Genomic DNA, 13,987 nt, shown 5'->3' on the forward strand with positions numbered 1-13,987 from the left:
ACAGACGTAACATCCGTGTTGTCTTTTACTCTTGCTGTTTCTCTCACTGAAACGCAGCGTGACGGGAACTGACTCTGCTTTTCCTTTGCCCTCTAGAGCGAGACCACTCTCATGACTGTAACATGATGTAATGTTGGTTCCTGCCCCGTTCGCTGAACGGCGGCTGACAGCTGTCGCTCAGCGAGACGCGTGTCTGTGATTAGTTCACGTACATCCCTGCAGGCAGATGCCGCAGGGATGTGTCCGGGCAAGCTTTGCTCTCACATAGATACACAAAAATGTGACATGTGTGCATTCAACATGCTTCACTATCATAAAGAACTATTATTTATTAAACAGCTAACAGTTTTTCTAATTACTTTTGTGAGACATCCAGCTTTGAGATGTGTGTGTCTGATGATTTGGCTGCAGACTGTAGATGATGGGTTTGAACATAAATATGCTATGACCCAAAAAAAAACTTAAGAGGAGCTTTCAGGTGGAGGACACAGATTCATACATAGATATGAAATAATAAAATGAACATCAACTTGTTGAAGGCACAGCGAGGTCTACGTTCCCGAAACATCGGACGAACAAATGATTCAACATGTGCTCAGCTCCAGTCCGGACTGGATCCCTTTGAAAACCCGCCTCTGCTCAGCCTCGCTGGGTCTCCGGCAGTTCATTTATATTCCAGCCGTGATTTTCAGCTTGTGTTATGCCATCGATTAGCGAGTTCAAATGAACTCGGCTGGCGTGTTTTTGTAGCTGTTAGCGCACTCGACGGTCGTGGTACATTAGATTAGCCGTGGAGTGGAAAGCGCCGGCGACCTGCAGTCAGCGTGGGGGATCCTCGTGCGGGAAACGAGCCCGGCAGCCGTGCAGCAGCAGCTGCAGATGCGGGAGGAAAAGCCACCACATAGCAGGTAATAAGAAAATGGACTGATCCTCAAGTTTAAACCGTGCAGCCTGCATTTAACTCGCTCTTTCCCCACACGCGATGCTCTCATTGTTCTTTACCACTGTAGCTTCCCCAGCTCCCCCTCCCTCCCTCTTTTCACCACAGATTTGAATGCGGTTTGGAGATGTGTGCACACACTACAGGTCTGATGGTGCCAAGCGTCAGATTGGGTTTCACTGTCCCTGTGCCTGAGATCAGCCCTCATCACATCTCCAGAGACGATACCCTGACACACTTACCCATTCAGCTTCCCTCCCCACAGCCCCCTCGCCTCCCCAAGGGGATGCATGGATGAGCAAGCTTATTCTCCTCGTGGGGTGTTCCCCATGCATGACTGATGTTTAGATTAATATCCTTGACTGATTCCTCCTCTGCGGTGAAGACAGGAGTAGGCCTATCAGAGGACAGGCGCCCCCTCAGGAGCGCATTGATTTTCACACCATTGTGACAAACATGAACCTCCGAGAACCGCAAAATACTTTATTTGTTGTCCATTTGAGCGCTGTCTCCTCGGGCCCAGCTGTCCACATCTGCTTTGAGAAACCAGCTCCACTTGTTGTTTGCCCGTGTTAGCGCCGCTGAGCCTGCCACGAGGTGTTTGTGTTAACTAAATGCTCTGAGGAATTTGCTATTTAAATGCGTTCGATGTGTAAACCTGAAACACACGCAAATACAAATGTGTTTGCTTTAAATTGTGATTTATTCTATTGATATTGTGTTTTGTAATTTGTAGGCCCATTAGAGCTGTAGAAGACCTAATGTTCCTCATGTCCACACAGTAAAATCGATATTAAATATACAAAAGTATATACCTTCACAGAACATAATTACCTCAATGTAAAAAATAAGAGCTTTATGAAAATGAAAGCAATACAATCAAACCAACAAAGTCACTTCGAATATTTATGATGCTCTTTACTGGCGTTCATTGATTTTCTTGCATTAAAGTAATATGACTTCTAAATGTGGTTTGGCAGCAGAACTGTTGATGTGGTTCGAAGCTCTTTGTGTTTGCAATGTGAAATTGATTCTGTTTGCCGTCTTTCATAAAGTGCGTAATAAACAGCTAAGGGGCGAGAATCATTCAGGCGATCCGTCTTTATTCGAGGAGGTTGGGATTTGCAAGGAAGTGCTGCTGTGTCAAACGTCTTCCAAAGCCGCGTGAACGCTGAACACGCTGGGAGGACAATGGTAACACCGCCCCCTGCTGGCAGGTTGAACACAGAGCAGAGGCTCGGCCTCTTTGGCTCAATGCTGTTCTGCAGTGTGGGTGAAATTGAAAATGAATATTCACTGACTAAAAATTGTGATGTGCATTAGGTTTTATCCCGAGGCGGAGCAAGGAGTGCAAAGCTTTAGGTGTGCTATACAATAAAGTATAATATTACACAGGACTAACCTGTGGTACAGGGTTTTGTTTGAAAGTTTAAAACTTTTCTTTTTATAAGTGAATTATCTACTTCATCATCTTTATCAGACACTTAAAAATCTGTCTGTCAATAGATGTCCTATTCAGAATGGTCTTAAGACAATAAAGGGATGCAAAGACTTTTAGAGGCTTAAAATGATTGCTTAGGTGCAGAATGAATCCAAAAGCTGCTGTTTACATTCATTCATCTCCTCAGTGATCTGCTTTCAAAGTTTCCTGACAATTAATTCATCTTTGAACGTCTACATAAAACCTTTCAGTTTCATAACCTTTCAGTTAATTAAGCTCTTTTCACCAAATCTGAAGAGACAAAATTTGCTCTTGTTTAATGAGTTTAGCATTTCAAACCAGGAGAACCAGGGTCACGTTTTGTCCTTTTTAGGACCAGGTTCTGTTAGAACCACCTGATATTTGGTGTTGTTCATGCTCCACATCCTGAAAAGAGGCTTAAACTTTTCTCTCATTGGATTTAGAAAGCGATGTGCATTACCCTTTAAAGAAGGCTGAAAATGGTATAAATATATATTTTTTTCCTGAGTGATGGGAAAGTCTGCTAATGTTCCCTTATCAGCCAGCAGCAGGTTGCTTCCTGAGTGGAGGCCTGATTCACCTCAGCACTCAGCACTTCAGATTGATTACAATATATTTCTACAGCTTTAAAATGTCATTTGCAATTATGGAAAGTGATCAGTGAATGCTTATCATATCAATCACGTCTTAATAACATTATAACAGTATCAGTTTCGTTACATTACTATTACTACAATCAGTGGAAAGCGCCTCTTCTTTTAGTAAATCTGCTTTGGCCACAATTACTACACAGCATCATTTTCATTCATCACATTGGATCCACATTCAGAAATGCTGTGCACCTAAGCTGAGTTCTACACACTGATGCATTTATGTCAGCATGTGGTTATTTCACCAACCAAGCAGTGGCCAACCAAGCAGACACTGTGGGAGACACATTAGATGCATCCCAGTGATTTTTCACTTCTCATCTTTTCCCTTTCCCTCCAAGTCCATGTCAGTGTGTTCCCTGCACCCTTGTTCAGTCCACTCCATCTCCCCTTGCGTGTTTGTGAAAAATATTTGCCATACTTGAAGTGCTTCCAAAACCAATTAGAGTGCACATGTCACTACCTCCTACTGCGATGGAAATGCACTGCCAAATGAGCATGAGGGAAACAAGCTTCTCTGTGGATGAAATCACTTCTGTCAGACTTTGTTTGCATCTTCTTTAGTGTAATAAAGTCATTTGAAAAGAAAGAATCCATATTGTGATTTTTTTCAAATAAATTTTACGCTTGATCATTTTTGCTCATAGTTTACTGGATACATTTTAGGAAAGTCCCTTATTATCGTTTAGTGTTCTACATGCTCATGGCAAAAATATGTGGATGATTGGCACGTCAATCAGCACCGTCAGAGAGGCTCCTGGCCATGGTGAGGTCATGCTTCTTCACAAAAACAAAATAATTTCTAATCATCAATTATGGAAAATGATTATTATATTACTCTTTCAATTAAATAATAATAAAATAGTCTATGTTTATTGCATGACTATGAGTTATTTTACTCTTACCTTGAGCACACAGTCCATTATGACTTTCATCGTGCACAGAAACCACAGGCAGTGATGAACTGCTGCTACTGCTATCGTCGTAAGGTGGCTTGCTCTAATGTGTCCTGTGTGAATATGCATGAAGGTTTATCGGGATGTGAACAGCTTTTCTACATGTATAGACAGTATAACAGTTATTCCCATAGATTTATTCCTGTTGGAGACGGCCATTTGTAATACCTGCGGAAGTATTTATTGTTTGACCGTTCATAAATATGCATGGTTTGCGGACTGCACGTGAACGCACCGTTCCTAAATCACGTGTGCCGTCTCCTCATTGATGGTGGCAACTTAATGTCCTCAACTATGTCTCTAAGGCAGCGTTCGCGTACCTTTTACCTGACTGTTGAGTATAAAATCGTTATTAACAATAGATTGCATTTAAACATTCCGATGACATATACTTGGGTTTACAAAATAGCTAACTAAGTTCACTAAGACGACCAGTTTAACTGGACAGTTGCCTCAAAAATGTCTATTTTCACGCGTGCTTTCCGTGACCGAGAGGCTGCATTATGCGAATAGTCATCCAGTGTAAACAGGAAGTAGACTAACAAATGTATTTTTTCTTTTATTTATAAAAACAAACGCTCACATCGGCGCTGTTACCGGGGGACGTGCACTCAGCCTGACAGATCAGCCTCGCGGTAATAAATTCCCACGCTCCTTCAGTCCAGCCTGTAACGATTGGTGGCTAAGCTAGCAACTCATCCAGAGTCGGCGCTGTTCCTCCTGCTGCAGCAGCTCGTCATGACATGCCTGCTTAGCTAGCCGGGTTGCCTGGGTGCTAATGAGAGGGACGCGACGGAACAGAGAGACTGAGGCAACAGCTAAGTACAGCCCTGGTGGACTAATGTTCCCGCTGCCCCCACCGCTAGCTGAAGTTCCTCCTCTCGCCTCTGAATGAGCGCATTCTGCCATTCGTTAGCCTGAACGCACCAAGGCGGTGGATACATGTCTACCTCTCAAGACCAGTTACGAAAGGGAAATCTTGCAGTTCATGTTTCGCCAAGAAGTCAGTGTGGCGTCTTTCATTCCGTCTTGTTCGTATCTTTTCCAGCACGAGAAGAGGAATATGTCCAGGTATAATATATACAGTCTGCTAGACTGGGTCTACGGAGGGGTGGACCCGAAGTTTGAGGGCAACGGGGGGCCCGACTGTGCCGCGTTCATCGCCCCTCAGCAGCGCATCGCTGAAAGCCTGGTCATGATCCTCATCTCCCTGGCGGAGATCGGCGTGGCCCTGAGGAAGATAAACCTGTCCAAAGAGCTCAAAGTGGTGGGCAAAGACTGTGCACGGACCAAGGAGGACAGTCTGGGCAAGAACCTGTTGCTGGTGGCCCTCTGTATGACTTTTGGAGTGGAGGTGGGGTTCAAGTTCGCGACCAAGACCGTGATCTACCTGCTGAATCCGTGCCATGTGGTGACCATGGTCCAGGTGAGGGTGACAGACAGAGCTGCTGCTGATTCACCGCGACTACTCCCGCTGAGAGCGACAGCCATCGAAGACCTGCTTGTGTTTATCTAGGCGTGACTTGGTGCTGGTTGATCCCATCAGCTGTGTTTTGACCAGACCTCACCCGTCATCATCAGTATGGTGTAAAAGTAATCAGATTATGTTTCCTTGCAGTCAACAAGACCTTTAGCCTAAGTCGATGCAGTTTTCATTCTTTTTGAAAATGTGCACAGTTTGCACGTTAAGCTGTTATAGTTTAATTTCTCCCTTTCCTACACTTTAGTTACTTAGTGTTTAAGTTAAATCATTAAGTGGCTTTCCTAAAATTCGAAGAAAAAAAAGTAAGACACATTTCCGCAGCAGGCAGGACACGCCCTGTGATGAAATAAGACCTGTTGTGTCAAGTTGAGCCCTGGAGCTACAGTATATAACTAGCTGGGTGTCATCCCGTTTCTCTCGTTTCAACCTGGATCATTGTTTACTACTGGAAAAGCCCAGTAGGAGCTGCATTTCTCGCAGCACAGATGGCTGGTTGAGAGTTCGAGGCTGCCTCGCAGCGTAAGTGGGTGATGTGTTGTGTGTATTTCGGTAAATGTGAATCGGGGGTTACAGTTTAAAACAACACAGATGTTCCCCCGATGGCATGAGAATACACCGAAGCTGCATATTACCTTATGTCCTCCTGTTTCCCACACCACAGGTCATACATGGTTTATGTGCATGAAATATGAAAAAATATATAGGTGCATTCCTAGGATTTGATAAATAGTGATATTAATTGATGTTGAAGTGATCAAACGAGAAACGTGTACTCAATAGGTGGAAGTAGTGTGTGATGCAATATCTTTCACTTATGAAAACTCATAACAGGAAGATGTTTTTAGCGAGGTGGTTTTTATTGCGAGAGAGAAACTGGTGGAACAGGAAGTGCATTCAGTGCTGTGCACCGTATGGAGCACTCTCACTACACAAGAGCTCGAATGAGATGTGCTGTAATGAGTGTTTGGCGGCAAGTGGCGGTGATTGTTGTTAATGACTTATTGTTGGATCTGTTGGTATGAATAATCTCAGCCTGTTGTGCATGAAGCCTTGGAGCTACCGACAGGACAGAGGCCGTGCTGAGGCCTGTTTACCCTGTTTGAGGGCAACGCTGAACACACTGACCATTGGAATAAACCATAAGTCTAAACATAATCAGTCATCACTGTTCAAAGTGAATGGGATTAATAATAATTTAAGGTATTTAAACATTTCTTTCTTTAACATCAAACAGATTTGTGTTTGCTCTGTAGCTGGAGAAGTTGCTCCAATGTGAATAAATTATCGGAACACGTTGCATCCAGCATATATTCAGTATCGCTGTAACAGACTACTGTTTCACCATCATTCTGCATTAATTAGCTCTATTAATGACATGCAACAAACACATTGATATTTACATTGCACAGAAGACGTGCGACTCTATTGGTTAAAGGAAGTGAGTCTTATCAGTAATGAGGTCAGTCAATACACGAAAGCACAATTTATCTTTCTTTATTGCAGTTTACTTTACTGCTCGAAAAACCCACTAAACACTTTCAGCTGTGCTTTTGCAGTGAAGTCACTCTTTAGCGGTGTGGAGGTTGTTTGGATCTATTAGCACTGAGCTGTATTTACTTTATATCCGCTTGTGAAATATTCCCTCTTTAAATGTGTCCGAGACCGTTTTTATGATCTTCAGCGTCTACTTTTTCCATGGCACTGTTATTACCTGTTTGATTACATACCAACGCTCTAATGCACCCTTTGGATACACAGACTACTGTGCCTCATCAGAGGATTTAAGATACTTATTTCATGGTCAGTGCCAGGAAACCAGGAAGAAGTTGGCACCGCGTCTCGCTCTGAAACACAGACACACCCTGGACATGGGGATTAAATGAAATAGACAACTGACTAATAAAGCCAACAGCATGAGGCTGGGTTGACGCTTGTAATAGTGATTGTGCTTGTGGAAATGATCTGTTGAATTTACTGAATACTAAGTTCTGCTCGAGTACAGTGACCTTTAGTTGATTTTGCTGAACGATATTTGAAACAATTCCCTATTCATACAGTATGAATGACTATTCTTTATTTTAGTGGATGGCACCTAGAGCTGTGTCATAGTCAGATGACTTCAAATGTATGTCTTTTCCTCCCACGTCACAGACAATGCATGGGTGAGAACCCTTTGCCCTACCTGGGCCTATTTCTCCCTATGACAAATAGGATATGACACTTGCTATCATTTAGCTGGGTCAGCACACTTAGCAATAATCTTGGTACAAGTACATGGTGTTCAAGCCAATGGACTGTTAACTTCAGCGTGAACCTTGTTGTCAAATGAAACCTGGTTTGTGTAGTGAGGGGAATCCAAACACTGGATGTGGACACATTTCTTTGATCAATTGCTTTGGCAGGTTCATTGCTAATAAACATGCAGTCCTAAAATGGATCAGTAGTGTGTTAAACACTGCAAACACAGTGGATGAGTTAAACTGATAGCTCTGGCACTGGATTACACTTAAGTAGAACTTGTCACCTATGGATAAAATCAGGACTTCATGGTCCACCATCAAACACAGATTGATCCTACATGTATTGCTCATGGACCATTTGGTCGGTTCTCCTGTGAACCAACTAGAACCACCTATCAAGACTTTATTGACTTTGACTCGTACAGTAATTTGCATTGAATCTGTTATGTCTGTTCCCTGGAATAATGCAAAATGCACCAGAGTGAACTAATGCAATGAACAATCTCATCATCATCTCAAGTATACAAAAGTGTTTGTAAAGTCCTCAGTGTAGCCTGGATTCTGGGAACAGTCCATGAATATACTGTTCTCTTGTTTTGAAGCAGGAAGTACCGTTGCCTGCGGGATATTACGTTCAAGACTTCAGCTCTTATTGTATGAATGAAAACCTCTTAAAGCAATTTGTTCATTTTATTTGCTTGCACGCGGCACTCAGAGCTCCAAGCTGGAGGAGCACTTGAAAGGTTCAATAAAAGCCATGACTTTACGTGGTAACACGAGTTCTCATTTCTGTGTGCTCCTTCGTCCACAGATCTTCCTGCTCGCCTGCCCACCAGGTAAAACCGCCATGGTTGTCTTTAGGTGAGTACAATTACGTGCTTCGACTAATGGAAAAATGTCGAGCTGAATGACAGTTTCTAGCATCACTGTGTCATCCTCATTAGAAGTACCTGCCGCAGACAGAACTAAATTAAACACGAGTGTAGTTCATTTATAGGCTTCAAAACCACTTCATCCATTAACGGTAATTACTTGTAGACTTTCACAGTGTAAATTGGGTTTTTACAGTATGAGGGTAGAAGATAATGGTCTCCCTGCTCAACAACACCTCTGGTCTGGGCAGTTAATTATTCAGGAGAAACAACCGTGTTCTTGCCAGTGGGATCCACTCAGATATAAATACAGGCCCGGTCACTTTCTGTTGTCACAGCCAGTGGAAGCTGTAGAGTAAATATTGTTATTAAGGGCCTGGCGCTGTGTGCTATGGAATCTAACCCCTCTAAAGTCAAGTAGTGACTTAAAAGACTTAATGAAACACTCTTCAACGTGATCCGCATTTTTGGAAAACTGAATACGTAAGGCTGTTCAGAAAATTTATTTATTCATAAAATCAATATGTTCTTAGTTTTTTTATTTTAACCTGTATTGACGTTCAGTAGCAAGAGAAATTTTAAACTCGTGATTATATGAAATTATTTGTATAAGGAGTAACAAAGAATATCAAACCTGATCTTATTTACAATACGAAATTTATACTCTTTGCCTTTTTCTCATATATGTTAAGCTTCAGTTGAACACAGTTTATGTACGGAAGTCGAAGATTGCTAGTGTTCAAACACTCATTTCTGCTTAGTTTTCCTTAGGCAGATTTATATTATTTAATATCATGCACATCTGTATATACAGAGATTGATCTGTTGTCTGCCTTAAACGTAAACACTTAAATTTTACGTTGTGGGCACAAAACATACATTTATTCAGATGTTTGAATGGCGGCTGTCCAAAAGGTCCAGGGCTCCCAGAGTGACGGCTGGGCTTATTTGAACTGACATTCTTCCGACACTGCTGTTTTCCCACTGACCTTAGCTGCCACAGCATTTATTTCGATTCATTTGACAAAAAAGAGCAGTCAGACTGGATAGATGCACATCCACACTTTGACACTTGCACTAAGCGCCTGTTTCTGTCATACAAAGCGGCTCAGAGAATAGTTCTACTGTAGGTTAGAAGAGTCTTGTTAACTGAGACGAGCATCCTCTGTCTACAGGAGCAGGCAGGGCTGAGTGTGTACTGAACGGTGAGTGATAGGGAAGCCGAAGAACGTGTGCTAACAAAAACTGAAATATTTTTAATTACACTAATGAGTTAATAGCTCGGCCCTGCAATGGTGTCATCAGCTTTGTGTCAAATAGGTCTTATGTGGCGTGTCAGTAACATAGAGTAGAAAGGTATAATTGCCTGAACCATCAGTGACGTGATGCTCCCAAAATGAACTGACTCTGGCTGCGTATGAGCGACAGCTGCTGCTAACATCAGCTAGGACTCTGATCAGTGTTTAGATATAGAACATGAATGCTAATCAATTCCACAGTGTCATAATGTGTTGAAATAATTAAGGGTTATCTGTAAGACTTGAATAATTGTTGAAGTATTATTACAATTATTATCGTCTTATGCCCTATTTGTTTTTTAGGCTGCAGGTCCACATGTTGAACGGTGCATTATTGGCTTTAATGTTCCCTGTAGTCAACACCAGGCTGGTAAGTAACAGAGCTGCACGAGCCTTCAGACTCATCTGCATTGGTCTGGAACAAGGACATGGTTTCCTGTTCCATGTATTTCATTTTTCATGGCAGCGCAACAAGCAGACAAGTGTATAACGTAACTTCAGTGTGTAAAAAAAAAAAAAGGCTCGTTTTCAAGAAGGGTGACATTTCTGTGAATGTAATGTTTAATTAAGTGGAGATGCTCCACGAAAGCTTGAGTCGAAAGAACATTGTGACACACAGAAGATAAAATGTCTGTCCCATGAGAGCACAAGCTTGACTGACTAGAATGCAGTTGTAGTAAGAACCACTTCGGGTCAGTCAGTAGTTCCTGTTTAAATGCCAGCAGCAGCACTAACGCTGACTTTGTTTGCTTTCAGTTAAATATCAACTTTAAACTTTAAATGTGGTGGAGCTGTAAGTTAGTAAAAGTACTGGGCTGGTTTCTTATTGTTATCTATATTTCCATTCTTTAGTATTTCTTTTCAAACTTGAAAGCGACTGAGGTGTTTGCTGATCTTAGATCAGATTGGGTCTGCTGATATCAGGTTCCCATACAGTTATGATCACTGTAGTTCTCATAGTTGGGCTTTGTTTATTGTCTTCACAGCTACCATTTGAGAAGGAGATCTACTACATCCAGCACTCCATGCTGTATCTGGTGCCTCTCTACCTTTTCAGGAAAGGAGGTGAGTAAACTGCTTCTTTAAAACCTTAATATGATGAACAGCAATCCTCTATTGTCCCTAAGCAGCCTGAAACTGTAGGGGATGCGACTCACCTGCTGAAGGTCTTTGCTTTTGCACTATGAAGAATTTAACTTTTACTACTTTTAGTAGTACTTTTACTTTTACTTTCAGTCTAGATTAAAATGACTTTGTGAGTGTTTTGCAGGTGTAAATTACGATTCTGGAGCTTGAAAACTGGCCTCTAGCAGCACTCTAATGATGTCAGTTGTTCTTCCTTTTTTGACCTTGGAGTGAATTTGCTGGAAAGTCCACTCCTGACACCTGCTCTAAATGCTTTCCACTTGTGAATAATCTGTCTCAGTATTAAACATGGGGCATCAAATTGTTTTGAAATGGTTTGATAAACCTTCCCAGATGTGATGTCTGCTCTACAGAGGTCTGCACACTTGCTCATGATCAGTCAAGGACTGATATGAAGAGATGACTGTTGGAGGAATTATTGAATATTGACTGTATCACAACTAAAGCATGAGCAGGACAGAATTTAAATAAAACATTGTATTAATTTATTAGATAAGAAATACTATCACCTTAATTTATCCATGGTACGTCACAATCATTAGTTATTACGTAGTAACAGACTGTCACACTGGACTCATCACGGTTGCAGGTAACTTGATGTAATAACTTTAAACACCAACACTGGTTAACAGGAGAAACCAGTAAGACCAGTTGCGTTAGTGGTGAGCTGTGGTCATGAATTGTCTAAATCCGCTGAAGTGTTAGAAGCACAGCAACAAGGGAGTGAATGGACAAGCTCTGTTTTCTGTAAACACCCTGTAAACAGGTGACACATTGTTTTTCAGGTGTGTACAAGCCTGAGCCTCTGGGGGACATGTGGTGGGCACTGCTCTCTACTGGAATATTGTTCCTCTACCACTTCCTCTTCCTGCAGGGCCTTGGCTTGGTAAGATAAAGCCCCCTGCTGGGCATTACACAATACTTCACCATGCAACACTATATGCAAGTAGCGATCTTAGTACTGTATGACTTGGATAGATAAAAAATAAATGTTAATTTAGATTCAATAGTACCTACTTACTTTATTTTGCTCCCTTCTAGGTGACTGAGGTCAACCTGAACAACATGCTGTGCCCGGCCGTGTCCGACCCCTTCTACGGGCCTTGGTACCGGGTCTGGGCCACAGGACACCAGACGCTGCTGACCCTCATCCACGGGAAGCTCCTCACACTCCTCTCCCAGTACACCGGCTCCATGTGCAGATTCCTGCTGGACACACTTCGACTGCGCAGCAAGAAAGTTGACTGAATGTCCACAAAGGTGTACGCAGACCTAGCCTTTCACTCTAAATGCCTCCCTTATAATTTTTAGTAACATTTTTATGCGTCTTTTAGGTCTTACGTCTGTTTTACTGAAGCAAGTCAGCAATTTAGGGTCAGTTAACAAAAGTGTCCGTTTTTTAGTGCTATAGTTGGCTTGCATGCAGAAATGTAGTACGCATCTTTAGGCTCGTAGCCTCATGGCTGGACTTTTATTATAATTTTTGTATTTTTATTAACAGAAAAAAGTCTGTGACTATGTGGGAGATCTCAAGCTGCCTTTTTGTTCCTATTTGACAAAATGACAAAACTAGTTGTCACCTGATCACCATTACTGGTTCGCAGATACACTCTCAGTTCGTTCTGGTAGCTTCGCTACATCTATGTTAGTGTATAAAGCTGCTATTTCATTGGTCTTCAACAAATTGTGAATGTGATCTGTTGTAAAGGTTGTTCATTTATAGGTTTGACACCTCTGTGTTGTCACGACTGAAAACAGAAGCTTCAGCTTCACTACACGCGTGTACAGGTTAGTGAATTGCCTCGTTTCTGTCGCTTGTTCGTTCTGATCATTCCAGATGTGATAATCAGGGGACGTGAGGGAAAACCTCATGCTCTGACTCAAATGGGGGAATTTGAATCCATAGATTCACACTGGGGTGTTGATATTACTTGTGCGAAGGACGTAAGGTTGTTATCAGTGTTATTTTATAATATCTAGTGAGGTAGCCACTTGGTTGCATTGTTGGGATGGATGGATGTGATATTGGACAAGATACAGTAGATCGTAGGCTGGATTTGTGCACACTGGCACTAAAACACAGTTTGTTGCTTTACTCTGAAGCTAATACACTCCATCGCTGCAGTTGTAACGAGGCACACTTTCGTTGTTGTTGTTGTTGTTTTGAAAATGCAAAGGCAGGAAGTCATTGTGTCACATGATAGCTACCCTGTCTGAAGAATACTTGTTGGAATATGACTGTCATGGTTTCTATCATTTCAAATATGATGGTTGTGTGTTACTGTAGCATCAACTGTACTAAGAAGGGATGAATATTTTGTATTTCTATGTACTGTAATGACATTAAACGTTAAGTCCTCAGTGTATATTGAGCGTGTTGTCTTTACTCTCAGCAAGAAGGCAAACAAGCATATATCCCATAATAACCTCTCGTAAAAACACAACAGTACTAATGTCCACTCATGCTTTTGTGCCTTTGTTCCTTGTGTTTGGGTTCCCTGTTCTCCAAGGCCAGAGAAGGTGAAAGGCTCTAAGTGCAGCGTATTGACTGAGGTAAGCTGCAGAGAGGTTTCACCGTTCTGCTGCTCCTCATCGGTACAGACAGCTGAGAGCAGGTCGATCTAAAACGACCACAGCTGTAAAGGAGCCTCAAGGTGACTGTATTAGGAGGGGAAGACTCTGCTGCTCTTCTGTTTAAGGGCTTGTTGTTGAAGCAGAGGATAATATTAGGTATCGTGGGAAAAGTAGGGTTTTTTTCCTACTGTATTTTAGCTTCCCTCAGTCAGCACAGAAGAAACTACAGCTACAGGAAATGAAGAATGAGAGTGGGTAATAGAGTCGCTAGGGTTTATATAAATAAAAATCCCTGTGATGAATAAAGTGTAATGAAATTAAACTTTGTGGAGTTATACTGTAGTTTTTTTTTCCAACACCTCTTTT

General features: G+C 42.0%; 1 protein-coding gene and 1 long non-coding RNA gene across 2 annotated transcripts; one reads left to right on the forward strand and one right to left on the reverse strand.

Moving 5' to 3' along the window:
* Positions 1–1,656: 1,656 nt before the first annotated feature.
* LOC129605091 (uncharacterized) lies at positions 1,657–4,729 on the reverse strand. Its single transcript, XR_008696602.1, has 3 exons — positions 4,592–4,729; positions 3,958–4,061; positions 1,657–3,832 (listed from the first exon to the last, which is right to left on the reverse strand). It is a non-coding gene; the product is annotated as an uncharacterized LOC129605091 (long non-coding RNA).
* On the forward strand, positions 4,717–13,413 carry LOC114868979 (transmembrane protein 164). The gene is made up of 6 exons (XM_029172706.2): positions 4,717–5,434; positions 8,543–8,592; positions 10,205–10,271; positions 10,888–10,966; positions 11,833–11,933; positions 12,089–13,413. Exons 1-6 carry the CDS (start codon positions 4,997–4,999, stop codon positions 12,293–12,295), a joined length of 942 nt encoding a protein of 313 aa, XP_029028539.1. The 5' UTR covers positions 4,717–4,996; the 3' UTR covers positions 12,296–13,413.
* Positions 13,414–13,987: the final 574 nt, after the last annotated feature.

The sequence above is a fragment of the Betta splendens genome, chromosome 14, assembly GCF_900634795.4.
Source record: "Betta splendens chromosome 14, fBetSpl5.4, whole genome shotgun sequence".
NCBI classification, from domain to species: Eukaryota; Metazoa; Chordata; class Actinopteri; order Anabantiformes; family Osphronemidae; genus Betta; species Betta splendens.

What these genes read in the sequence shown, in the direction of transcription:
- LOC114868979 (XM_029172706.2), top strand. Translation starts at nt 4,997, where the DNA reads ATGTTTCGCCAAGAAGTCAGTGTGGCGTCTTTCATTCCGTCTTGTTCG. An exon ending in ACCGCCATGGTTGTCTTTAG is followed by an intron (nt 8,593 to 10,204) that starts GTGAGTACAATT and finishes TTTGTTTTTTAG; the next exon opens with GCTGCAGGTCCACATGTTGA. An exon ending in CTGTAGTCAACACCAGGCTG is followed by an intron (nt 10,272 to 10,887) that starts GTAAGTAACAGA and finishes TTGTCTTCACAG; the next exon opens with CTACCATTTGAGAAGGAGAT.